The 26,317-nt window shown below is 43.5% G+C and overlaps 1 protein-coding gene across 2 annotated transcripts in view; it reads right to left on the bottom strand.

Moving 5' to 3' along the window:
* The window catches only part of RFTN1 (raftlin, lipid raft linker 1), a 199,673-nt gene that overhangs the window by 158,861 nt on the left and 14,495 nt on the right, over window positions 1–26,317 (bottom strand). Inside the window, exon 2 of one of the 2 annotated variants that reach the window (XM_003826192.6) lies at window positions 20,548–20,700. In XM_003826192.6, coding sequence (XP_003826240.1) covers window positions 20,548–20,692 — 145 coding nt within the window. In that variant the 5' untranslated portion in view covers window positions 20,693–20,700. Of the gene's footprint in view, window positions 1–20,547; window positions 20,704–26,317 lie in introns of both variants that reach the window. The other variant, XM_008951666.4, reaches the window with a different exon arrangement.

Here is a 26,317-nt window from a genome sequence, read left to right on the forward strand (position 1 = left end):
CAGTCTGCAATTGCCTGTCTATTCCTTCAGCACAATTAGGTCAACACTGTTGACCAGAGTATACCACCTCCACCCCAATACTGGGCCAGACTCCATGATACCAGGTGACTGGGTGTGCTGTGGGGTGCCAAATGTCCACATATTGATCATCTTATCACACCTATTGAAAAATCCAGTAAGACTTGAAGTACCTTCCTGTTAGATGATTAAATAAGGTCCACAAAAATACTCTGTTTTCTTTCTTTTTTCTTTTTTTTTTTTCCTGAGATAGAGTCTGGCTCTGTCGCCAAGGCTGGAGTGCAGTGGTGTGATCTCGGCTCACTGCAATCTCTGCCTCCTGGGTTCAAGCAATTCTCCTGCCTCAGCCTCCCAAGGAGCTGGGACTACAGGCATGCACCGCCCTGCCTGGCTAATTTTTTTGTATTTTTTTTTAGTAGAAACGGAGTTTCACCGTGTTGCCCAGGCTGGTCTGGAACTCCTGAGCTCAGGCAATCCACCCGCCTTGGCCTCCCAAAGTGCTAAGATTACAGTTGTGAGCCACTGCACCTGGCCAAATACTCGGTATTCTTGAAAGCATTCTATTAGTACAAGGCATTTTTACTTTCTTCCACCCTGCTGGCTACTCCCTCAGAGACGGAGAGTCCCTCAAAGTCCTCCCACTTCTCTCTATCCTTCCCTGTCCTAGAAGCACGAAACCTACCTCTCCGGGCTGCCCTCGCCCTTGTGAACACTGACTTCTCTGACCAATGCCTGTGGTCCTGGTGACCTGGGCTGTGCCACATTCCACACTGTTCTATCGTGCAGTTGCCCACCCAATATGGTGAACAACAGCCCTTGGAGAGGGATTGATTAGGACAAACGTCCTCATTTTGCAGATGAAGGAATGAAGGTTCAAAGGAATTCTTTACATCATTCCTGTCTTGGGGAGGAAATCTTGCACTTACATTTGACTCTTCTTTGCATTTGGTATAAAAATAGCTATCATTTACTGAGAATTATCTAGGGGTCTAACCAATGCCTTTTCTGATGACTTTATTCAATTCTAACAACGCCAGGAAATATACTGCATTTTACAGATAAGAAACTCAGACTCACAGGGCCTAAGTAACTCATCCGAGGTCACAGAGCAAATGAGAGAGATGGGTCTCCCAGCAAATCTGCAGGCCTCAGCCCAGAGCTGTGCCACACTAAAGCCCATGCTTTTAATCACTCTGCCAGCACTATTCCCTGACATGCAGGGTGATGGACTGATACACAGCTGCTGATTAATTAGTGAATGCTGCTGCTATTTGCCCTCCTCCCCCAAGATAAACAAAGGCTGACCATGAGAAAGATACCAGTACACCCCCAGGAAGCCAGCCGATTCTCTGGTGATGAGTGATGCTGGGAACAGCAGACTGGACATCTATGGGCATCTGATGGCCACTTTAAAGCACTCAAGGAGAGGTGAAGAAAAAAAAAATAGGCTCCCCTCCAATGCAATTTTTAAACCACTGATTCACCATGCAATGCAGTGTTAAAGTCAAAAGAACCTTAGCCACTACTGTATTTGCAAAAATTCTGTACTTTGTTTTAAAAAGCACCATTTGTTAGCCCAACATTCCCCATGGAGCCAGTTGGGAGATGACATCTTGACAAGTTGGACTCTTTCGGGACAAAGAATACAAGCTGCATCAATCAGTTCTATTTCTTCCCCAGCCAGAATACACAGGACTAGCCATCAAAGGGTAGAAGCAAAAATGGCTCCTCTCCTCTTAAACCTAGTGATATGGTTTGGATATTTGTCCCCTCCAAATCTCATATTGATATTTGATCTCCCACGTTGGAGGTGGGGCCTAGTGGGAGGTGTTTGGGTCATAGGGGCAGATCCCTCAGGAAAGGCTTGGTGTCCTCCTTCGAGGTAATGAGTGAGTTCACGTGAGACCTGGTTGTTTAAAAGAGCATGGCACCTCCTCGTCTCTTGCTTCCTCTCTCACCATGTGACACACCAGCTCCCCTTCCACTTGCACAATGTTTGGAAGCTCCTGGAAGCCCTCACCAGAAGCAGATGCTGACGCCACGCTTCTTGTACAGCTGGTGGAATCATAATCCAAATAAACTTTTTTTCTTTATAAATTGCCCAGTTTCAAGTATTCTTTTATGGCAATACAAACAGACCAAGACACCTAGTATGCTTAGAGTTTTGCTTACCAGCCCCACAATTTTTGAATCTGCAGATTTGGAGCTGCTGGTTCCCAAGAGAGGAATGCTTCCTCCAGGAGACACTGCAATGGTTTTACTGAACTAGAAGTTGAGATTGCCCCTTGGCTATTTTAGACTACCAATGCCACAGAAACAAAAGGCAAAGAAGGCAATTACCCTGCTGACTGGGGTGAATGATCCCAATTTCCACAGGGAAACTGGACTGCTGCCATTGCTGCCATACAACAGGGGCAGAGAAGAGTATGCCTGACACCTGGAGAGTCTCTAGAGTGCCTCTTGGTACTTCCATGTCCAAGAGTAAAAATCAATGGAAAACTAAAGCAACTAACAGACACACAGAGAGAATCACTGAGGATTGAGATACCTAGGTTATTCCACCAGGTAATAAATAAACCTCTGCCACAGAAGGTGCTGGCTGAGGGCAAAAGCCAAGTCCCAGCAGTCACGGTTTCCATATTGAAGCAATGTTAATTCCTCCTCTCATTCCACCAATCCCAGATAAATATTCTATATCCTACAGACTGAACCAGGAAAATAATTCATGCCACCCAGAGACAGACACCATGCCAACTGGGACTTTTTGTCTTCCCTTAAGAGTGTGAATACTGCATGAAGCATAGACACATCATAGGCAGAAACAAAGCTGTCCTGCTGTTGTGCCAAGTTGAAAATGTGCAGGAGGATATGTGAATGCTGAGAATCTGAAGGGTTGGACTGTGCTGGTCATTTAGTTGCCGTCTTTCTGATCCAAGTCTGACCTGTGTGGTGGGGCAAGGACTGTGCAAACTGCATCCTCGCTTTGCCAGTTGAATTTCTATTGGGTTCTGCCAGTAGGGGCTCAAGATGGAGAAGGCAGAGGGGAACCTTAAAGTCAATATACCTTTACAGAAAGCGGGTGTGCATGTGCAAGAGTTTTAAATTATTCTGAATTATTGCATTTTCATATTAATCATTCACTCATTCAGTCATTCAACAAGCATCCTCAGCACTGAGGCCCTAAGGATTTAGCTGCTTAGAGAACAAGGACAAACCATGCCCTCATGGAGCTTACCATTATGGTTGGAGGACATGGTAAATACCACATAAACAATAATATGATTTCAGATGATCGTAAGTTACACAAAGAAAATAAGATAGAAAGCAGAGGTTGACAGTGGGTTGGGCAAGGAAAGAGGCTGTCTGGGGCAAGGTGGTAAAAGAAGGCCTCTCTGAAAAGCTAGCATTTAGGCAGAGACTATAAGGATGGGAGGGAAGAGGGAATGAGCTGGGAGAAGACCTGGGACCCAAGGCTTCTAGGCAGAGGGGCTCCATTACCCCATCAGACAGAAACACCCTGGGTCACGTGCTATAACAGGTATTTGGAGCAATGCCACAGTCAAAGGAGACTCACCATCGTGGGGGAAACTGTTGCTTACTTCCAGCATATCCTACAAATCAGATATAGCTTAGTGGTTGAGTTCATGTCCTCACTCTGGCATGTGGTTATTTTTCTTTACTTTCAATTTACATTGCAAGCTGGAGAGAAATGAATTACATCCCCCTGGGTTTCTCTGTTCCGTACAATTAAGAAAAGCTATTTCTTAGTCATAAGGCGGATGACGACACCAAGATTTCCCATTTTCTCTCCGCAGGGAGGCTGTCATCACTCAATATTAATTGATCATACTTTTCATCCATAAAGCAGGGGCTGAAACAAATTTTTGGTCACAAAAATGGCAACTATTACACTATTAAGGTAAATTATTAATGGTGCCTCCATTAAAGCACACTCCTGCTCACATGGCATCAGCTACCTCAATGCATGGTTGTTTCTTTAATGGGGAAAAAGGAGTAAATTATTTGATTTCTTCCTGAAACTGGATTAATCACCTGCATCTATCTCATTTAAGGTTGCTGGGGATTTTCCACAGTTTCATCACAACTGAGAACACACAGATAGGGCTGTAATATGTCTTGAATTCCCAGCAGGAAAGTGTGTCAATTGAATGCAATTTTATTTTTCTGCTAGAGAGCAGATAAAGTGAAAACAGCAAGAAGACACAAGAAACTTTCACAAGTTGAGGAGAGCTAGTATCATTTAAAAAAATGTTTCCCTAGACAAATAATTTGATGCTTATTTTTAGAGAGGCTGTGGTGGTGCTGAATTAGGGAAACCTAGTTTAAAAAAAGAAAAGAAAAAGGAGAAAAACAATCAAGTTGTATCTACAAATAAACAACCCGCAATGAATCAGGGACATATGGGAAGAGCCGAACCTCATTACCACTGACGGCAGCGACCAGATGCTGGCACCCAGGAAAAAACAATTTTCCTATTCAAGGGAGGGCTCTGCTGCCCACACTTCCAATTCCTTCTCATTTATTTACATGAGTGCTAGGGCCTTGTGGAAGGCTAACCACAGGACATTTGCATCTCATCAATATGTTTAAATGTCACAAATCTTGACTTTCACAGCTGAAAGCCAGGCTTAGCCACTTACAACCAGGCTGATGAATAACTGTGGCTGATGCAGAAGGCATTTCTTAAACATATAATTTAATCTGAGAAGTGATGAGCTCTGCTCAACAGGCCCATGGCATGAAATTAGAAAAACATGCTAAGCATGTGTCTCCATAGTATCAAAGAAATGACAAAAATGGAAAAATGAACACAGTGATCATTTGCTTCTAGATTAGCAGAAGAACATCGTAGGGACCACTCTTGTTGATGGTCTTTGAAGGACCATTGCTCCCATCTCCCAGGTGCTGTGTGGTGGCTGCTAAGCACTCACAGCTGCCCCTTCCTCTGGAAAATTGTCCCCAACCAAACAGGAGCTTCCTGGGGGAGTTTAAGTGACTTGAGAGTGTCACAAAAACTATTGATGTGACCCCTTTGTTATACTCACTGTGACACAGACTGTGGGCTGTGTCAATTAAAACCCATTTCCACCTCTTTCTAGCTAATCTTCCTGAAATATAGAGCCCGGGGGCCAAAAGCTACATTTCCCATCTCCCAATAAGGAAACTGAGGCACAGAGAAGTGAAGTGACTTTCTCAAGGTCACACAGCTAATAAGCAGCAGAGCCAGAATTTGAAGCCAGGTTGGTTCAAGAGTCTGTGCTCCCAACAACTCCATGATGTTGTCTCTCATATAGAAGCAAGACTTTTTAACATAAACTGCTTGCATTATTAATGTATAACAAATTACCACAAAACAGTGGCTTAAAACAACATTTATTTTCTCACAGTTTCTGTGAGTCAGGAATCCAGGTGCAGCTTATCTGGGTGCCTCTGGCTCAAAATCTTTCATGAGGTTGCCTGAGGACATCGGCCAGGGCTGAAGTCATCTCAAGGCTCCACTGGGGGAAGATCCACTTCCAAGCTCATGCACACAGTTGTTGAGCAAGATTCAGATTCACTTCCCCCAGGGCTATTGGGCTTAGGGCCCCAATTCCTCACTGCCTATTCACAGGAAGCCTCCCTCAGTTCCTTGCCACATGGGTCTCTCCACAGGTCAGCTCACAACATGGCAACCAGTTTCCTTCAGGGGAGTAATCAAGAGAGAGCGGGAGAGCACAAGATGGAAGCTACAATCTTTTTGTAACCTAATCTTGGAAGTGATAACCCATCACTTTTGCTGTATCCTGTTCACTAGAAGCAATTCACTAGGTACACAAGGTCGTGGATACCAGGAGGCAGGGGTCACTGGGGGCCATCTTGGCAGATGTCCACCATGCTACTTGATATCATAACACTAATAAGCAGGAAAGTTGAGTTAAAGTTGCTTTTTCATTAGGTAACTTGGCTCCCAAACCCAAGCACTGTGTAGTACTCTAACATTCCTTGCAGGTAGGAGAACAAAACCTTGGCTGGTTCACCCCTCAGGGACACTGATCCCCATCACTTGCCTTAAGCCACTTCTGAATTCACACTTTATATCCAAGAAAGTAAATGGTATTAAGAAAAAAGATATTTTCTTGGTTTTTAGTTGTTTTAGGCTAATTCATTAAATGAAGTCCACAATAAGAAACTACTTATAGACATGAGAGTAAGTTTTTGCTTTCATTTACAGTCTCTAGATTGGCAAGAAACAGTGGTAAGAAAAGAAACAGTTGGATCACCAGTCTGAGGGATATGGAAGGCAATCCAGAAAAACCTCAACGTCCTTCTCCCCATTCCTTGCACACCTTTACAGCATTATTCCAGCCTGGGCTATTAGAAACAGCATCAGTAACTTTTCTTTCACACACTTCATCTCGACCATTTCTCACCAAGCAAGCCATGATGGACTGAAGACCTGTGAGCCCATGCTCAGCGCATCTTTGATGCATCTATTAAGGCCTTAAAAGCTCAGCCTGTTGGCATCAGCAGCCCTGATGAGTCCACTCACCCCCAGGAAGCTCGTTTGATTGAGGTACCTTTTCCAAGCTGCAGTTTGGTTGGTGGGTCCAAAGATTAGATTTGGTTTAGGATTTCCAGGGCCCCCTGCACCTACCAAACAGCAGACAAGTCTCTAGCCATGCAAGGTGCAGCAGACCAAAGGCAAATAATGGTAAATCATGGCAGATGCTTCTCCAAGATAACACACAGACTCTATTAGGGCTATACCCAAGCTGGCCTGGTTTCCAGATATAGGAGAACAGACACCAGACTAGGACATTAAAAACTCCAGAATTTGGTGGGATGTTTCAGACACTGTTTCCTACATTGAGAGACCTTACTATCTTGTTCACCATTGCATGCTCAATACAGAGCCTGAAAAAGAGTAGATAATCAATAAATATTGAATGGATCAATTTTGTTAAGTAACTTTGCCAGACAAGACTGCTTTCTCCAAAAAGAAAAGTCCACCCACAAGCTTGCCAGCTCCCTTGGGAATATATTATTATACCTATCTTGTGTCAAAGCAACATGCATTCCTCATAGCGCCATGTTGTACTCATGCTTACAAACTAATGAGCTTACACTAGGGATGCCCAAGTGAAATAATCCCTTCCCTCTTTTAAGAGGGCCCAATGAGGCTGTCAAACTAATGTGTACTCCTCCTGATAAATCATGTGTATGTACCTGCAAAGTATGTTTATGCAACGGAATAGAAAAACATCTCAGTGGCTGCTAAGTATAGCAGGTACTCCTTGCCCATGTAATTTTTATTTATCAGGAGCCCTGACCTGTAAACAAAGAAGAGTATGCCTGAAACACAGAACTGAGGAAATGACCTTCTAGACTTAATGACAGTGGCATGCAACTTGAGGCCAGAATCACCTACGTTTTCACACCAGATTTGCTTTTGAAAATATTTCGTAGATAAAATTCAACAGGACTCCTGTCTTCTGAAGCATTGGTGAAATCTGGTCAAACTATAAAATGACAGTGGACCCAGTGAAATTAGAGAAAGCTTAAAATTCTTTAAAGCAATATTGCTAATAATAATTAGTAGGGTGCATAGAATATTAACTTGTTTTCTGTTCCGCTTTAACCAAATTAGATAACAATTATTATCACTACCTCAAGGCTGCTTTTATGAATCCCTGCAGAAAAATAATTTGGTTTTGCTTTGACAGATAACAGTCATCAGCAAGGAATTTCATTTTACTGAAGGCAGGCTTAGTTGCTGAAATTTACTGCTTGGGTTACACACATATGCACATGCACACACACACACACACACACACACCTGAGCCCATTTTCATACAAGACTGTGTAGTGTTGCTTCTTGGTCTGGATTTAGAGTAGCTGGGAAAACAGCATGAAGAGTTTTTACATTCAGAAAGGAATGCAAAGGAATGTAAAGAATGCCTTCCTTCCTTTTAAATCGAATCTTATTACTCCCATTAGTGAATATTTAACAATAACATTAACGCTAATAGCAGACTTGGTTGCAACATCAAAAGCAACAATACCAAAGATGAATATAGCAGCTTTGCTCAGAAAAACTTAAAGCTACATCACACATATTATCTCATTTATCTTTTGAAAATCTCTTCAAACTGTAAGAGCATATTTATCTACTTTGAGACATGTTTTATGGGAACCGATTTCCTTATTACTCTTTGCATCTTCTGTTTAAAAACAGGGTCTGTTTTTAACACACCTCCCAGCCAGAACCTCAACTCATAACTCATGCCATTGACTTCCTTGCATGAATCTCAAAAACAAAAACCAACTCTTAGCAATTATAGAAACCGGAAACAAAAATGAAACACAAGTAGGAAGTTAAATAACTTCACTACATCCAACAATTGCTTTTGCCTAAACTGAAATTAAATAAATAGACACACACACACTCTCCATAAAAACTCTGCTACACAATTTATTAATGAACAGTGAAAAGAAACAGAAGCCAAAAGTGGGTCAGGAGAAACTGTTTAATCTAATAGTCTGGAAATTATATTGGAAGGAACAGATGGTTTCACAGAAGTCAATGTTACCTAGAGGAGCAAGGAGCGATTTTCTAGGAAAGAAAAATGTTTCCCTACCCTACCGCATATACTATTTTCAGCAAAGGAGGAGTCTATATTCAGCACAGGAAAAGTCCCGATATTGGCACACTTACAAAACTGGGACTAAGTGGCAGCCATCCACACATACTCAAGCTCAGACTTGGCCTTCTGAATCTGAGCTGGAGGTCAAACCTAGCCCTATTTTAAAGCTGGGAACAACAGAAGCCAGCACTACACTCCAGTGGGTTATTGACCAACACTCATGTTCTTGATACCTAAGGAAAGTGGTCCCCAACAGGTCATGGGCAGCATGACCCTTAATGTGGCTCCGGACCCTCAGAGACTCTGTGGGTCTCAGGCAGCAGCAAGACACACAGGGCACATGGAGTCGGAAGACCTCAGTGCAAGCTGCGGCTCTGCAAGACAAGACCCCCCTATTTGTCAGGCTCCCTATTTGTCAAGCAGAACAAAAAACATCTCTAGACTTGTAAGAATGAATTGAGCTAAAGTATATCAAGCTGCATTGCAAACAACACAGCATAAGACAATGCTCAACCACTCAGTCTATTCTCATCCCCACCATCTATGATTCACCAAAACATGCAGCCAAATTCTCCCTAGAGTAGGGCTCAATCAAAAAGAGAGCATCAAAGCTGGGGTCCTTGAATGACCGATCACAGCCAACCAAATCTCAAAGCCATACCCGAGGGACCTTTGGTATTGTCCACAATCCTTAAGAGTAAAGAATTGAAGAAGGCAAGTCTGAGTTCTGATTCTAGCTCATCACACATTCGTTGCAGAACCATGGGCACATTAGGTAACCTCACTGAGCCTTGTTTCCTCATTTGTAAAATCAGGATCTCTATAAGGATTAATTGACACTGAGCACCATGCATGCCACATTAGCTGTTATTACTGTTGCTACTGTTAACAATGATTATATCAATACCAGCAGCATCCAAGTCCACTGCTCCATCACAATACATCAGCTGCAGGGATCCCCAGAGAGGCCAGGGAGGGCGCAGGGGCAGAACAGCCTTTCTGCCATGAAGATGAAGGACTGTACCAGGAGGAGCCTCCCTCCGGGGTGAGCTTAAATTTGCGGAAATATAGAAAGTCCCGCCCCACCCAACTCTGACCCTGGGGCCTCTTGCAGCAGTATCAAGGGCTGCTTAGAGCCTCCCTTCTAGCCATCCACCTTCCCTCCTCCAGGGCTTCTGACATTTTGCTCCAAGGTTTGTTTGTTTTTACTTAGAAAAAATGTCATCAACGTCAGTGACTGTATGCTCAGTTCTGCTGAAGAGCTGCAAATGTTATAGATGGATTTGTTATGTTCTAAAACTGCAGGTATCATATTTACAGAGAGGTAATAAATACCTCATTAAGGAAAGGCAAAACAAACACTTCAGAGTACTTGAGGCTCTATCTAAAGGAACCCCATGGTGAAACCCACTTTAAACCAAGAATCCTCCTGTAATGCAAATAAGTACTCATCCCCTCCAATTCTCTTCCTTCCTTTCCCTAGTTTGCTATGTTGGGCTCCCCTGTAAAGCACCCCCCTCCCTCCCAGAACCTGCAGGCACCAGCAGCCAGGTATCCATCTTAGCCAGCTCCCTGAGACATCACAGACTTAAGCTGAGTCTGTTGACACCTGTTCTGTAGTGTCAACTGTAGGTGGGGTGGGGACACAGAACCAAACCACAACACCAAGACTGACTTAATGGGTCTGGTGTGCAGCTGGGCATGGGAACTTTTTAAACAAACTTTGAGAATCATTGTGTCACCTTGTATTCTTATTTTTATTCCTCTGGCCTGTCCTCCCAAATATATTCCAAGTCACCTAAAGGAAGTAAGTTATGATTTGGTCATAATACATAGGTAGGTATGTAAATATTTGTTGAATTTATTTTATACTCAAAAGATCACACTAGTATAATTTTTTTCTGCCATCTCCACTCAAATTAAAAAAAAAAAAACTGTACTCCACATGATCTTTTAAGGTTCTCCAAGTGTGGTCCCCAGACCAGCAGCATCAGCATTGCCTGGGAACTTATTACAAAAGCAGATTCTCAGGCCTTGCCCTAGACTTACTAAATCAGAAACTTTGAGGATGGGGCCCAGGACTCTGCATTTTGACAAGCCCTCCAGGCTATTCTGATTCACTCTCAAGGTTGGGAACCACTCCTTTAAGCTAACGATTAGTTTTAAAGGCTTTTCTGGAGATTGACATTATTTTAGATGAGGCCATGGAACCGGCCTATCATCTCCCTTCATGAAATCAGAAAGGCTAATAGTGCCAGGATTTATAACTAGCCATTAGGCACCCAAACACTCAGCTCCCCACAACTTTCATTTCTTAATTTTCAGAATATAATGTAAATCATGATCCATTTTTTTAGATTAGTCTTTTTCCCAGCCGTGAAGGGAGACTGAAAGGACAACTCTTATAAACAATGAATATCAGCTGCTTCTGTAGTTGCGTGTCAGACTAACATCCCCCAGACTGCAGGTCAAAGAAAAACTGGACCTGTAGAAAACTTATTGCGCAATGTGCATGTCTTAAATAAGGAACGTCATCCTGTTATTATCACGACCACCCAAAATTTATATACTGAGTTTAAGGCTAGAATGCTGGTGGCCGAAAGCCAAGTATGAGCCTGGTCAGCACAATGTCGAAGAAAACATCCCGAAAATCAGTTCTTAAAGTCCTCTTAGACAGGAAAACCACAAAGATGGGAATTTGTAAAATGCAGCAGTGTGGAATGATCCTCGAAATTGTAATGCGTGTCATGGGAATGTCTTATAAGGAGGAACTTAAGAATAGAAATAGAAGACAAGCTTGAGAAAGGGGCAAAGGTGAATAAATTACCTTTGAACTTTTTCATGTTGAAGCCCTTCAATTTAGTTTAAACCCACCACAGCACACAGAAGATTCAGGAACCAAGAAAGCCAAAGTGAAGGCTTTGCTGTTCAGTAAAACTGCAAGATATCCTGCAAAGCTCCAAGTGCTTGGTGGCCTAGCAAGTTTCTTTTATAACTGCTCCAAACTCAATATCTCAATTTATTCTTCTATACCGTGGGGGTGACTCCACCTGCCTCATAAGATTGTTGTTAGTTTGTTTAGAAGAGATTAATACAACAGTAGGTGCTGAATAAAAAGTAACTCTGATTATTACCTATAAAAAAATGAAGCTATCCACTCTCATACATTGTTGTTGGAAATGTAAAATAGAACAAACACTTTGGAAAACAGTTGAGCAGTATCTTATAAAGGTAAACATGTATTAGGATACAACCCAACAATTCCACTCCTACATATTTCCCCAACAGAAGTGAAAACATCCACACAAAACACTTGTTCGTGGATATTCAGCCTTTTTTTTTCATAATAGCCCCAAACTGGAAATTTCCCAAATGTTCAACAGGAAAATGATTCAACAAATTGTGGCACATGCAAACAAGGGAATATTACTCAGAAACAAAAAGGAATTAACTCTTGATACACACAACAGCAAGGACTCAATACATACAACAGCACAGACTCCATGCATAAAACAGCACGGACTCCATACATACAACAGCAAGGACTCCATACATACAACAGCAAGGACTCCATATATACAACAACAAGGACTCCACACATACAACAGCAAGGACTCCATACATACAACATCAAGGACTCCATACATACAACAGCACAGATTGAACTGCAAAGGCATTAGGCGGAGTTAAAGAAGCCAGAGGCACACACACGGTATGATTCTATGTACATATTATTCAAAAAGAAGCAAAACTATTCAACAGTGACACAGCAGATCAGCAGTTGGCTGGGTCAGGGCAGGCACCTGAGGGAACTTTCTGGGGTGATGGAAAAGTTTTATATCTTGAGTGTGGTGATAGTTCTACAAATGTTTACACCTATCAGAACTCATCACCCAGGCACTTCATATGGGTGTGTTTCATGATATTTAAATTATAGTTCAATAAAGTTATTCAAACAAATATCACTGCGACACCCTTCAGTGGACTGGCAGTTGGCGCTGAGCTCTCTTTCATGTGCGGTGGATAAGCTTTGAGTGGAAAGAGCTGAAACACTGGATTCTGGGCCCACTTACTACTGGTTACCTGCCAAATCAATTTCTTCATCTGAAAAGAAAAGAAAAATACCTTCCTTTCAACTTTCAGGGCTACTTGAATCATCAAGTGAGAGCATTACTGGAGAATGCTTTGAAGCAGACTCAGCATCTGGCTGTGGGGAACTCGTGTCATCCCAGGTGCCCAGCACACCCACCTCCTCCTCTGCTTTCTGCTTTCCTTCACCTGCCAGGCAGTCCCTAGGACCACCTCCTAATCTCTCTTTCCCCCACTCCTTTTCTTGTCCCCACTGCCACTGTCTTGACTGAGGCCACCTTTACCTTGCCTGATGACTGCAATGGTTTCTATATGTTTCCCCTCCCCCAGCGTTGCCCCTTCCATCCTTCCTCATTCTAAATCCAGAGAAATCTTTCCAGAATGAGAATCTGATGTCACCTGCACCCCCTCCATCTTAAAAACCTTCAGTGCTTTTGAGCTTAGACTCCTCAGCCCAACACCTAAGACCTTTCATCATCTGGCCCTACTTTCTTCTCCCCCAAAGAACATGCTCCAACCAAACTGAACTGCCTGTGGCTCCCCACATATGCAGGGTTATCTCCGTGTTTTGATCCCTCCCACAAGTTGTCTCCTCTTCGTGAAAAGATTATCTTCTTCCACCCTCTTCTCCCATCTTTTGCCTGACTAACAGCCAACTGTCCCTGGCACCAAATTTGCATAAAACTCCAAATCCACCTGAGGATTTCAAGTCTTCCTTGACACACAGACTCCTCCATCAAGCCTGGGCTACCACCATCCCATCAGTCTCCATTACTCTAGCATCAAGTACTGGTTCTTCATCTGTGAGAGAGTTTGAACCAAAGTAAAGCACCAATCTATAGTCTGGTGCTATGGACTGAATTGTGTCCTTCCAAATCATCCTAACCCCTAAAGTGACTACATTTGGAGTAAGAAAGTAATGAAGGTCAAATCATATCATAAGGATGGGGCACAACGTGATAGGACTAGTGTCCTTACAAGATGAGACACAAGAGAGCTTGTGCTCACTCCTGTTCTCTCTTTCTCACTCTCTCTGTCTTCCCCCCAACCCCTGTCTTCCCTCCCTCCCTCTCTGCCATGTGAGGACACAATGAGAAGGCTGTTGTCTGCAAGCCAAGAGAGCCCTGACCAGAACCCAACCATGCTGGCACCTTGATATCCAGGGTAGCAACTTCCAGCCTCCAGAACTATGAGAAAATAAGCATCTGTTGTTTAAGCCAGTCTGTGGTATTTTATTATGGCAGCCCGAGCTGACTAAGGCAACCCAGGAACACCTCCTGTCTAGTTCACCCAAAAGTCCCCAAGACATGGCATCTGGCCCAAGGTTGACCTTCAATAAATATCTGTGAAATCAAATCAATGCATCCTCTTATGGTCACTATGAACCTAAGGGCAAATCTTCATGATAAAATGGTACATTGTTATGACTTAGAGACACAGACTCTGACCTGAAACCGAATTTTCCTCTCTTGAAAACAGACTAGAACAGTGTTAAGCTATAGAACTTTCGGCAATGATAAAAATGTTCTCTGTCTGCGCTGTCCAATAGCAGTCACCAGCCACACATGGCTACTGAGCACTTGAAATGTGGCTAGTGTGACAGAAGAACAGAATATTTTATTTTACTTTGTTTTAATTAATGATTACATATAAATACCATGTGGCTGGTGGCTCCTGTACTAGTCAGTGCAGGACTGGACCATTCAAGGAAGGCCCAAGCCCTGGGCACCGGCTTCATTACACAGATTGCTCTCCGTGCCAACTGTCCCTGGCACCAAATGTGCATAAAACATAGTCGATTTTCACAGAGCTGACACAGGTAGCTTTCAAGTGGTGTTAGAGTGGCCTGGCACAGAGAGGCTGGCAAAACGCTCACATAAAAGGCATAACGGGGTACCGTTTTGCAGAAATTGTGATGCTTTACGGGCCTCCATCTGCGATGAAACCCATCAAAGGGCAGGTTCATCCCTCGGTGACCAGAGTTAATTGAAAATTTAAGACCCAATCAAATCACCCAGAATTGAGATTTTTGGCAGCTTATGTGCTTCACTGTAAGATTCCTGCTGCTTTCGCCTCTGCCAGCCCCACAAGTGAGGCTGCATGTTCCAGTATCTTCAACAACAGCACTGAGCTTTAAGCAAGGGACAAACTCAACAGTGTTAACTGTGATCCTGACTTTTTTTTTTTTTTTTGAGATGGAGTTTCACTCTTGTTGCCCAGGCTGGAGTGCAATGGTGCGATCTCAGCTCACCGCAACCTCTACCTCCCAGGTTCAAGCAATTCTGCCTCAGAGTCCCGAGTAGCTGGGATTATAGGCATGTGCCACCACGTCTGGCTAACTTTGTATTTTTAGTAGAGATGGGGTTTCTCCATGTTGGTCAGGCTGGTCTCGAACTCCTGACCTCAGGTGATCCCCCTGCCTCGGCCTTCCAAAGTGTTGGGATTACAGGCGTGAGCCACTGCACCCAGCTTATCCTCACTTTTTTGAAAATGCACATGGCACCCTTCCTACCTAAGCCATCAGGTGGACATGGACCAATACCTCCCTGACTTGTATTTGCCTAAGAGTCAAATAAGCATCGTCTCCATGAAAAATAAGTGTATAGAGTGTCATTTAAAAATCTGCTATGGTTAAAACCTTATGGAAGAGGAATCTTCTTATACCATTCTACGTGATAATAAGTTTTCTAACAACAACATTCCAGTTGGTGTTAATGCCTATTTGTGTAGCATCTTGCAGTCTGGCATCACAAGAGCTTTGATGCCCAAGATTCTAGAATTCTATATTCGAATTCTTCCCCCAACCACTTCCTAGCACTGCCTCTTTGGGCAAGTTACTTAACCTCGCTGAGTATCCATTTCCTTGTCTGCAAAAAGAAATGAGTGTATCCACCTACCTTACTGGGTTACTGCAAACATAAAATGACATAAGAAGCCACACAAAGATGAATGTTCATAGCAACTTAACCTGTGATAGCCAAAACCTGGAAATGACCCAAATGTTTATCAACCAGTGAATGGAAAAACAAACTGTGGTACAATCAAACAACAGAATACTACTCAGCAGTAAAACATAAAACACACCAAACAACATAAATCAATCTTAAATGAGTAAGTTGAGTGAATGAGAAGAGCTAGGTTTTGAAAAAGAGTACATACTATTTGATTCCATTTATATAACATTCTGGGAAATAAAATCAGTGATGGAGGCCGGGTGAGGTGGCTCACACCTGTAATCCCGGCACTTTGGGAAGCTGAGGCAGGCAGATCACCTGAGATCAGGAGTTCGAGACCAGCCTGGCCAACATGGCAAAAGCCTGTGTCTACTAAAAATAAAAAAATTAGCTGGGCATGGTGGCGGGCACCTGTAATCCCAACTACTCGGCAGGCTGAGGCACAAGAATTATTTGAACCCAGGAGGTGAAGATTGCAGTGAGCCGAGATTGCACCACCACACTCCAGCCTGGGCAACAGAGTGAGACTTCGCTTCAAAAAAAAATCAGTGATGGAGAGGAGATTAGTGGTTGTCTGGGGTTGGAGGGATAACAAAGGGGCATGAGGAAACTTCTGGGGCAATGGAAATGTTCTGCATCTTGATGTGATGAGGGTTTTATGGGTTTGAACACTTTAAATATGTGCAATGTAGTGTACTTCATTTATACTTTGATAAAGCTGAAAAATTTCTGAAACATGAGATCAGGCCAGTGCAGTGGCTCATGCCTGTAAGCCCAGCACTTTGGGAGGCCGAGGTGGGTGGACCACTTGAGGTCAGGAGTTCAAGACCAGCCTGGCCAACATGGTGAAACCCCATCTCTACTAAAAATACCAAAATTAGCCGTGTGTAGTGGTGCATGCTTGGAATCCCAGATACTCAAGAGGCTGAGGCATAAGAATCACTTGAACCTGGGAGGCAGAGGTTGCAGTGAGCTGAGATCACAACATTGCACTCCAGCCTAGGTGACAGAGCGAGACTCCATGTCAAAAAAAAACAAAATAAAGAAAGAAAAATGAGATGAGGACGTAATGTCCTATCACAGGACTGGGCACATAGTAGCACTCAACAAACGTCAGCTCCATTCTGGAGAATAAAGAATAATCTCATTAGAACTCCTGGGAGAAAAACATGAGAGACTGCCAGGGAAAGGAGTCAGCATTTAGTTCTAGGTTTACTAGGACCCGACTATGCAAGACAGGCTCATCTCAGCTAGAAAGCTGAACAAGGAAGACAAACAGAAAGATAAACAAGGCTTGGTCCTTGCCCTGAGGGAAACACAAATAGGTTTAATATATGATGTAATCAAAATGTCAAAAGGACAGTATTGACAAACTACAGGCGTGCACAAGAGACTAATTCTGATAGAATGGTTGTCAAGAAGGAACAAATCCAGGTGGGTGGGGTCCTTGCAAGCAGTAAGAGGTAGGGGCCTGTGCAGAAAGAGCTGCCTGCACTGAATCAGAGAAGCAGAGAAAGGAGGGTCCTAGGCGGGGGCAGTGGGCACGACACACTGTCCTCCAGGGAACAATAGGGGGAGGATCTGGGAAGGGCAAGACCAAGCTACAGAAAGCCCTGAGCTCTGGCTTGAATCTCAACTTCATCCATCCGGGGGAACCCCCTAAAGAGTTGTGCAGAATCAGATGTGTGTTTTACACAAGCAGGTCCTATGTACAAGGCAACTGGGCAATTTATCAAGAGTGCCGACATTCACATCCCTCAATTCAGTAATTCCTGAGGAAATAGTCAGAAATGTGTACAAAGATTTATGGACAATATTGCTTATCACAACATTATTTGTAATAGCCCAAAGCCCAAAATAACTTAAATGTCCAATAAAAGGGGACTGCAAAATAAATTATGGTACACTGAGTGATTAAATCATATATAGCCATTAAATCATACTTTCTGAGCATAGGCATGACAGGTGCACACCTCACTGGACAATGTTAAGTCGCATAAAAGCAGGATTCAAAAATACATGGTGAGTATTCATTCAGCAAATATTTGCTGATTATCTATTTAAGTGCCAGGCACTGTCCTAAGCACTGAGGGAGCAGCAGAGAATAAAAGAGAGAAAATCCCTGCACTCATGGGAAGGGATTCTCTCTTCTAATGAAGAAAGGCAGACAACAAAGAGGAAACAAATAGCAATAAGCAAGATATATAGCAGGTTACATGGTAAGAAGTGCTATGGAGAAAATCAAGAGGGGAAAGACATGGAGAATTGGGGAGAAGGTAGAAATTTTAAAGAGGTGGTCAAGGAAAGTTTCAGAGAGAAGGGGGTTAAGAAGATGAGCAGGGGGATCCTGGGGGAGGACTTCCAGGCAGAGGAACAGGCAGTGCAAAAGCCCAGAGGAGGCCTGGCAGGTTCACGAAAGAGCAAAGTCAAAGCAGCGGAACACCAAAGACAAGCAGTGGGAGAATGTGGTCAAGGAGAGCTATGTCACTCCTGGTGTGGTGGCAGCCACAGGAGAGCTCTGAGCAGAGAACTGGCAGGATCTGTAGGAGGACGAGGGCAGGAGCAGGGAGGCCACGTGGGATATCCCCCAGTGTTGTCCTAGCTCATTATAATGGGTGTATGTTTATTTCATAAGCAGAAAAAAAAAGATAATTCCATCAAGGACAGCACAATGCACAAAAGCAGTGTGGATGCTGCAGCTGAAGCTCAGGGAAACAAACAAATAAGGAGGTCGGGGAAATCATTCAGAGACCAGCTATGAAGCAGTGGGGGGACAAAGCACTGCATGGAAACTTCATGTGTTTGTGAAGGTTCTTAGGAGCAAAGTTACTCTTCGTCATAATGAAAAACACATAACCACGATGCAAAAAACAAACAAACAAACAAAATAAAACAAAACAAAAACAACTGCAAACGGGAGAAAAAAGAATTCCCCCAACATCTCAGCATCCTAATACTTAACATCTTGATATACTTCTTTTCAATCCTTTCTCCTAGACACGCTTTTGTTTTTCCCTAATCCTCCCGCAATGCCCAGCACATTGTAGGCACTTAAAAATTCACTGAACAAATAAATGGAGGGCCAAATGCATGACCAAATGCTCCAAATAATTGTATGTTACATTAGCTATATTAGAGGCATTTACAGACATGGTTTTAATAGGCTTGAGTGAAGGAATGGCAACTACACACAGGGGGAAGGCATGGTCATAGGTATCTGCACGTTTAAGAGGATGGTGGTGGCATGACTGACTCATCAAGGGCACCGGAAGGGAGCAATCTGAAAAGGAAGATGCTGGCTTCAGTTTTGGTGACTTGTTGAGGGGGATGCACAGAATGTCCCTGCAGAGACACTCAGCTGTCCTTTTTCAGAGCTCAAGAAGCAATTGAAGCCTCCGCACGGAGACAGTCACAGCAGAAAGAGTAGTCAAGGACGAGGGGAGGAAGAGAAACACCTGCAGACCCTACTGTATGCCAGACATTGTGCTACGAGCTTCACACATATCTACCCCTTCTAATCTTCACAACTGCCCCATGAAGTGGACACCCGTGTTCCTTTTATAGATGAGGACACTGCTATAGATGAGCACACTGCAGGACTGGGAAGCTCAGTGATTTACCCAGTTGCTCTGAAGCAGAGCCAGGACTCAAATCCATGAACATGAGGGCTTTTCCCACTCATTCTCCTTTCTGATCATAGAAGCTTAAAGTATATCCAGAAGCCCAGGGAGAAAATGTGTTCAGATGACTTCATTACATAGTGCCCAGTTTTTGCTCGCAAACTCCTGGGACCCAAAAAGAATAGCATGTTCTTCCTCTTCCAAAAACATGTCTTATACTGTTTTCCAACTTACGATTAAAACCTGTGGAGTTCTTTTATTCTTTTCATTTGTATGAGTCTCCTGTCTCCCATCAGATAGAACACTCCAAGATGCCAGGACAGGCTCACGACTTCCCCCCCAACACTGGCCCAACACTCTGCACACAGCAGGTGCTCAGCAAATGCTCTGATGCTGATGCTGACCATCCCTTGCCAGTCTTCTCGGGCTATTCCCTGTTTCCTTAGTCCTTGGACACTTGTATGGTAGGTGACCCGACTCCCTCTGGCTCAGCCAAGGCAAAGCCAAGCCCAGATGAATGAGCCCTCTTGCGAGATGGCAGACAACAGGCAGGTGAATTTGGGTGGAGAGGAAGTTTCATACGAGGAGAGAAGGCAAACCTTCCTTCTCCACGGAGCTTGCTATGAAACAGTCTGCAAACTGGTTGGCTCATGGGCCAAGTTCAGCCTATCCATATGTATTGCTTGGCTCACACATGATTTTCATTTGTTAAAATTGTAATTCGTTGCTTTTTTTTTTTTTTTTTTGAGACAGAGTCTCGCTCTGTCGCCCAGGCTGGAGTGCAGTGGCGTGATCTCGGCTCACTGCAACCTCCGCCTCCTGGGTTCAAGCAATTCTCCTGCCTCAGCCTCCCGAGTAGCTGGGACTACAGGCACCCGCCACCACGCCTGGCTAACTTTTTGCATTTTTAGTAGAGACAGGTTTTCACTATGTTGGTCAGGCTGGTCTTGAACTCCTGACCTCAGGTGATCCACCCGCCTCGGCCTCCCAAAGTGCTGGGATTACAGGCGTGAACCACTGTGCCCAGACACTATTTTTTAAAAAGTGAGAGATTTCACATAAAAATCTGGATCTCTGTAAGCCGCCCCCTTGAGACAGGCCTGCCCTTTTCATTTCTTCACAGCCCCCACCCCATCCAGCTCTCCAACTGCACCCCCATCCCCTGCAGGCCCCTGCTGGAGACCCCACCTGCCCCCATCCATTCCCACCCCATGTACTCACCAGCACTCAGAGTCGTGAACTCCAGGAAGCGGTATTCATAGGACACATCTATCTTGGTTTCCACCTGAGGCCTCTTCAAAGTTGAATAAATATTCCCAGGCCGTTTTTCATCACGTTTCTCTAACTTGTTCAATCCGCAACCCATTTCAGCAGCTGCTGGCCAAAGGAAAAAGGCGGGGAGGTGATTTTTTTCTGAGATTTTGTCTTTAAACACCCTAGTATAAAAGATGCCGTAATTTTCCTGAAGAATACATGACAGACCTCAGCCCTTATGAAACTGAGAGTATAATTTAATATAGGACCTGAACACAGAGGACTGTGCTCAGTACTCAGGCTGGCTTCTCCTTCTGCTAAGATACTATTACCAGCCGTCCTGAGATTTTTTAAAATGACACCAAAAGCATACCTGTTTTATATCTTTTTTCCCCATCTGAGGAAAATAATACCTCCCACTGCCTCAGTTCCACTATAATCTGTATCCATGAATAAAAAATGGAATCTAAAAAGCAATACGGTGCATTATAGTGTCAGCCCATCTATAAAAAACAAGAGATGTGTCACCTTCACTGTGGTTGCTAACACAGAATAAGTCGTTGTTACAGTTTCCAAACTCCAAGTCCTTTCTACCCTCAACAGTAATTATTTAGACAGGAAATTTATATTCATAAAACATCCTAAAAGTAGATGGTGGTATTTTTATGGGCCTTGTCTGAAAGTCCCCTTTTTCTTCATTTTTAGACCAAACTGCAGGAAATAATAGTATACTTCCAAGCTCTTAGAGAGTCATTTTAGACCAAAATGAAAACTGACTGAACACTAATAGCAGGGATAGAGCAATTGGAAGCAGAAATCCACGTGTATTACAGCAAAAATCTGTAGTTCCAGTTTGAAAAGAAAATAAAGAAATGTTAAAGTAATGGGCACATTAAGGTGAGCTGAGCTTCCAATCTTCCATGGGATTAAAAGCAATGAAGGCTCTCTGTTTATTTGGGCAGAATGACTTTCATGAAATAGCTTTTCAATCACTCTCCCAACTTCAGCAGAAGAGATTTTGCTTCTGTGTACTAAGCATAACCGATGCTTCCCTCCTCTCTGGGGTACCACTGCTGCCATCAGAACATATTTCACAAAAATATTAACCAGCCAAGAATATCACACACAGAAACCCAGTGACCGCTTCCTTTTAGAGATAAGAGTTTCCTTTTGCTTAATTCATTTACAAGGTACCCAGCTTCCTAAGGCAATTTGGCAAGCTCCAGAAAAACAAACTGAACCTCAGAAAAGCAACGAGGGCATGGGGCGGGTGGAGTGGAAGGAGACGGTGTAGCGACAACCAGGCTCTACTTTTCAGTAATTAAAAAAAGTCTGAAAGAATGGATGAGAACAGGAAGGCTTACTTATGCCTTAATAAGGGAACATTAGTATCCAAAGGGCCAGAGCAGACATGATTTATGTGCAATCTGCATGAACTGATTACTTGTAAAATACTCTGTAGTTCTGCAGATGAAACAGCTGATATGTAAAGGGCTGCATATTTAACTGCTGAAAAGCAAGCCGGCTGGCATCCACTGGGACAAAGCAGAAAAGAAATGGACAAGGAAGCTTCTAAGTGTTGGGAACACGTAGCCCGTCGAGATGTGCACTGTTACTCTCTGCAAAGAGCCCAAAGGCTCACCAAGTCACTCATTCATGCAGATTTACTCATGCCTACTACGGGCAAAGCATTATTAGCGATTCAAACAATGTGGTCTTTGCCCTCAAGGAGGTTAGGCTACTACAAGAGGGAGGACATTCAAGCTATAACACAAGATGGGAAAATGGCAGGGACCTGGATTGGGTATTTGAGATGGGCTTTGCTGGACGGATTCCAAATTTGATGATGTAGAGATGGAGGCACAGCAAGAGCAAAGGCATGGAGGCAGGAAGCTGCCCTATCTGAAGGGAAAGGGCAGGCAGTGTGGTTTGGCAGGCCAGAGAGGCAGCGTGGGGTTTAGGGCGTCAGAGATCCCACCACTAGCCCATATGGTGCCTTTGTGAGAATTCGAAAAAGGTGCCCCCTCCTCTGAGAAATGCAGCCCTGTCCCAGCCATGTCTTACTGAGCACAGCAAGGTCTGGATTTAAGCCCCTGCATCCCCCCTTGGGAACAATCTTTATAACTGTATGTGGCAATGCTGCTTCAGTAGGGGGGAAGTTAAGCAAAATTGATTATGATTAGTTAGCCATGTAAACAAATATGGGGGTGGAGGCAAAGATTTCTTAAAGAGGACACAAAAAGCTCTAACTACAAAAGAAAATTTTGATAATGTGGGCTATATTAAGATTTAAAACTTCTGTTCCTCAAAACGCACATTAAAGAGTGAAAAGGCAATCCAGAGACTGAAATAAGCTATTTGCAATACATTTGTCAAGTGGTGCACTGGTAAACCAGCTCTCCAAGAAAGAGAGGAAGCCCCGATTTGTAGTTTGCCTATTTCTGTGGTGTAAACACACCCACCATGGCAGCTTTCAAGCTGCCAAACATGATGCCACAGAAGGTAGTCAGGAAGAGATGCTAAAATCAGCTCTCAAAAGCCAGTGTGTGTTGGCTCCTGCACACTAATGCATTCATGCAACAAAGGACTCACATCCACCATGAATCAAAGAGCGCCTAACAAATTGATAAGGAAAAGATACACTACCCAACAGCAAACAGGTGAAATGCCCCAACAAACACCCATGAGGATATGCAAATGGCCAAGAAACATAAGAGAAGAAGCTCAACTTCATGACTCATCAGGGAAATGAAGGGAAGACCACAGTGAGATTTAACAGGCATCTACCAGAATAGCTCGACATTTTAAAAACTGATAATACCAAATGTTGGCAAGGATAAGAAGCAAATGAAATTCCCCTACACTGATGGTGAGAGTGTGAATTGGTACAACCACCTTGGAAAACTGACAATATGTTGGAAAGCTGAACGCATGCCTATCCTGTGACCCGGAAATTCCTCTCCTGGGTATATACCAACAGAAATGTGTACATATGGGCATCGAAAGACACGTATGAGAAAGCTAACAGTAGCATCACTCATACCAGCCCCATCCTGGAAACCGCCCAAACACTTTCCAGGAGAATAGATGAATACATTATGGTATATTCACACAATGAAATATTATAAAGCAACGAAAACATGGAAACTAGGATTACACACTACATTAATGAATCTCAAAAATCAAAAAGGAGTGGGGGTGGGGGCAGCCAGACACAAAAAGTACATTCTTTCTTACTCCCATTATACAGAGTTCCAAAACAGGCAACACTCATCTCCAGTGTTAGAAGCTGGGGTGCCAGTTACCCTTGGGAGAACAGTGACTGCATAGAGGATGAGGGGGCTTCTAGGGAACCAGCTTTGCTGTTTCTTGATCTGGGTGTCAGTTTGTGACGATTCACTGGGCCACTGAGCAGTCTCCGTATTGATTTGTGTGCTTTCCCATACTTATACTAAAACGTTCAAAAATAATAAACAAATCTGTGACCTTACAAATGCACAGATACATCTCCAACAATAACGGGAGGATGGAATAAAGGCAAAACACAAAATCATCTACGTACTGGGTCTCAATTCTTCTGAATAAAAACTGAAGCAATATTTACAGTAGCCATGTTCATCTGACGCTAGCTTATCCAATAAAGCCACTGTGTATACATTACAGAGTTCTGAGAAGGCGAAAGGACTCTTCTCTCTATCAGGCTGGTGGCAGCTTCTAATGGGTAGCGGCAGGTTCTCCCTACTGGGCCCTGCTGGAGACTTCGATGGGACCAAGGCTGAGTGAGGAGCGGATAGGCTGGCAAGCAAGGGAAGGCACTCATGCCCACCCTGCTGCATACTCAGGCAGACCTGCCTTGCTCTGGAAGGCAAGGTGTTTGAAGACCTCCAAGAAGGAGCTTGCTCCTCAAAAATCCTCCCACTTTTGCTACCTTATTCTGTAAATTCTCATATTAGAGGTTCATTCCTTTGAAATCAGAATTACCTTTCCTAAGTATCTGCTTTGAAATGACAAATATCTCCATGGGAAGGACAAGAAACTAAGCTCCTGGTAGCCACTACCACTTTAGTTTGATTTTATTTTGTCTATAATTTTTAATCTATATTTAGTTTCTTTGATAAAGGACAGATTCCCTGGTAGCAGAAAGGAGAGGGTTACCAGGATGAGAAGAAAGGTTTGGAAAGGGTTGGGGTGGGGATCAGAAGAGTACCAAGAAGCATTAGAAAACTCTTGTGATTCACAAGAGTTTAAAGTTTCAATCAGACTCCCAACCTTGAGGCTTCTGCCCCAGCTCATCCCAAAGGGCATTGTGCTTGATATCACAGGACATAAAGGGGCTCTGGGCAAATCATCCATGTGATCAGACACAGAAAAGATAAAGAGTATGTTACATTAAACCAAATTTGGCTTGAGGATGCCTCCATACTTGAGTCATTACATAACGATTGCAACTTAGTTTAGTAGGTAAACTATATAAAAGCCTAACTTAGGATGTAAACTTCTGTAACAAATAGCTGAGTCTTAGCCAATCACAGCAGCAGAATGCAGTCAATCACAGGCAGCGAACTAATGTAACCAAGCCAGCTGTCTCTGTACCTCACTTCTCTTTTCTGTACACAAAACACTGCCAGGATGTGTTTCAGGCAGGTCACTGAACCTGTTCTGGTTCTGAGGCTGCCCAATTTATGAAGTTTTCTTTGCTCATTCAAACTCTGTTAAATTTAATTTGTATCAAGTTTTTCTTTTAATAAATACCAGCCAGCAGCAAAACTGTAATATCATTGAAACCTTGAATCTCAAATTTTAGAGACTGATTTCTCTGGAGTGCGTGCAACCCTGGCTAAGCAACTGTTTCTAAAGCACAGCCCTCTTTGGAAAGGGAGACACAGGAAGTAGTTGCTGGCCATCAAAACCTTAGTGTGAATTAGTTCCTCCTACTCTTTTGTGTAGAGGCAGCTAGCCTGCTCCCTGCTGCCACACCTGCATTCCTTTCATTTCGCCCTGGATTCTTCCACCAACTCCCACCCCTGTCAAAATAGGAAAGACTTTTACATCATTTCAAAAATGTCTATACTATGCTCAAAACAAGTCAGAAAAATCTAGCTTATAAAAAGTAGGAAAAATAAGCTGTAACAGTGACTTGCACACTATTGTAGAGTTTTGTAGACTATATTATTTACCATGTGACATTCCCAAACCATGCTCACATTAGAATCCTGCAAGAGGATGGAGGCAAAAGATGGGTATGTTGCTTTTGAGGGCAGTGGGAGGGAAGGCAGAGGAAAGGGTCTAAGGAATAGTACTGCCAGATGCAGACAGAAGACACGGGTGTGCTGCACATTCCCTCACACAGACATTCAGGGAGTGTCTCAGTAGAAGGACATCTCTCACATGGGTCAAAGTCTCTAGTAAGGTGGAAGGTAAATGCTAAGTAGGATGGTTTTTAAATGTGGCTCCAAAATCCACTGACATTCCTCCTATTGAGCCTATTGAGAGGTGAGGTCTATGTCAATTACCCTGAATCTGGGCTCCAGGATGGCTTGACCAATAGAATATGACGGAATAACACAGTTCCAGTTTCTGGACCCAGCTTTAAGAAACTTGAGAGCATTTACTCCCTGACTTTTGGGGTGCCTGCTCGTGGAATCCAGCCACCATGCCATGAGGAAGCTCAAGTAGCCCCAAAGAGGGGCCCATGTGGAGAGGAACCGACAGCCAGGACCAACTTGCTGGCCATCTT

This window comes from Pan paniscus, chromosome 2 (assembly GCF_029289425.2).
Source record: "Pan paniscus chromosome 2, NHGRI_mPanPan1-v2.0_pri, whole genome shotgun sequence".
NCBI lineage: Eukaryota > Metazoa > Chordata > Mammalia > Primates > Hominidae > Pan > Pan paniscus.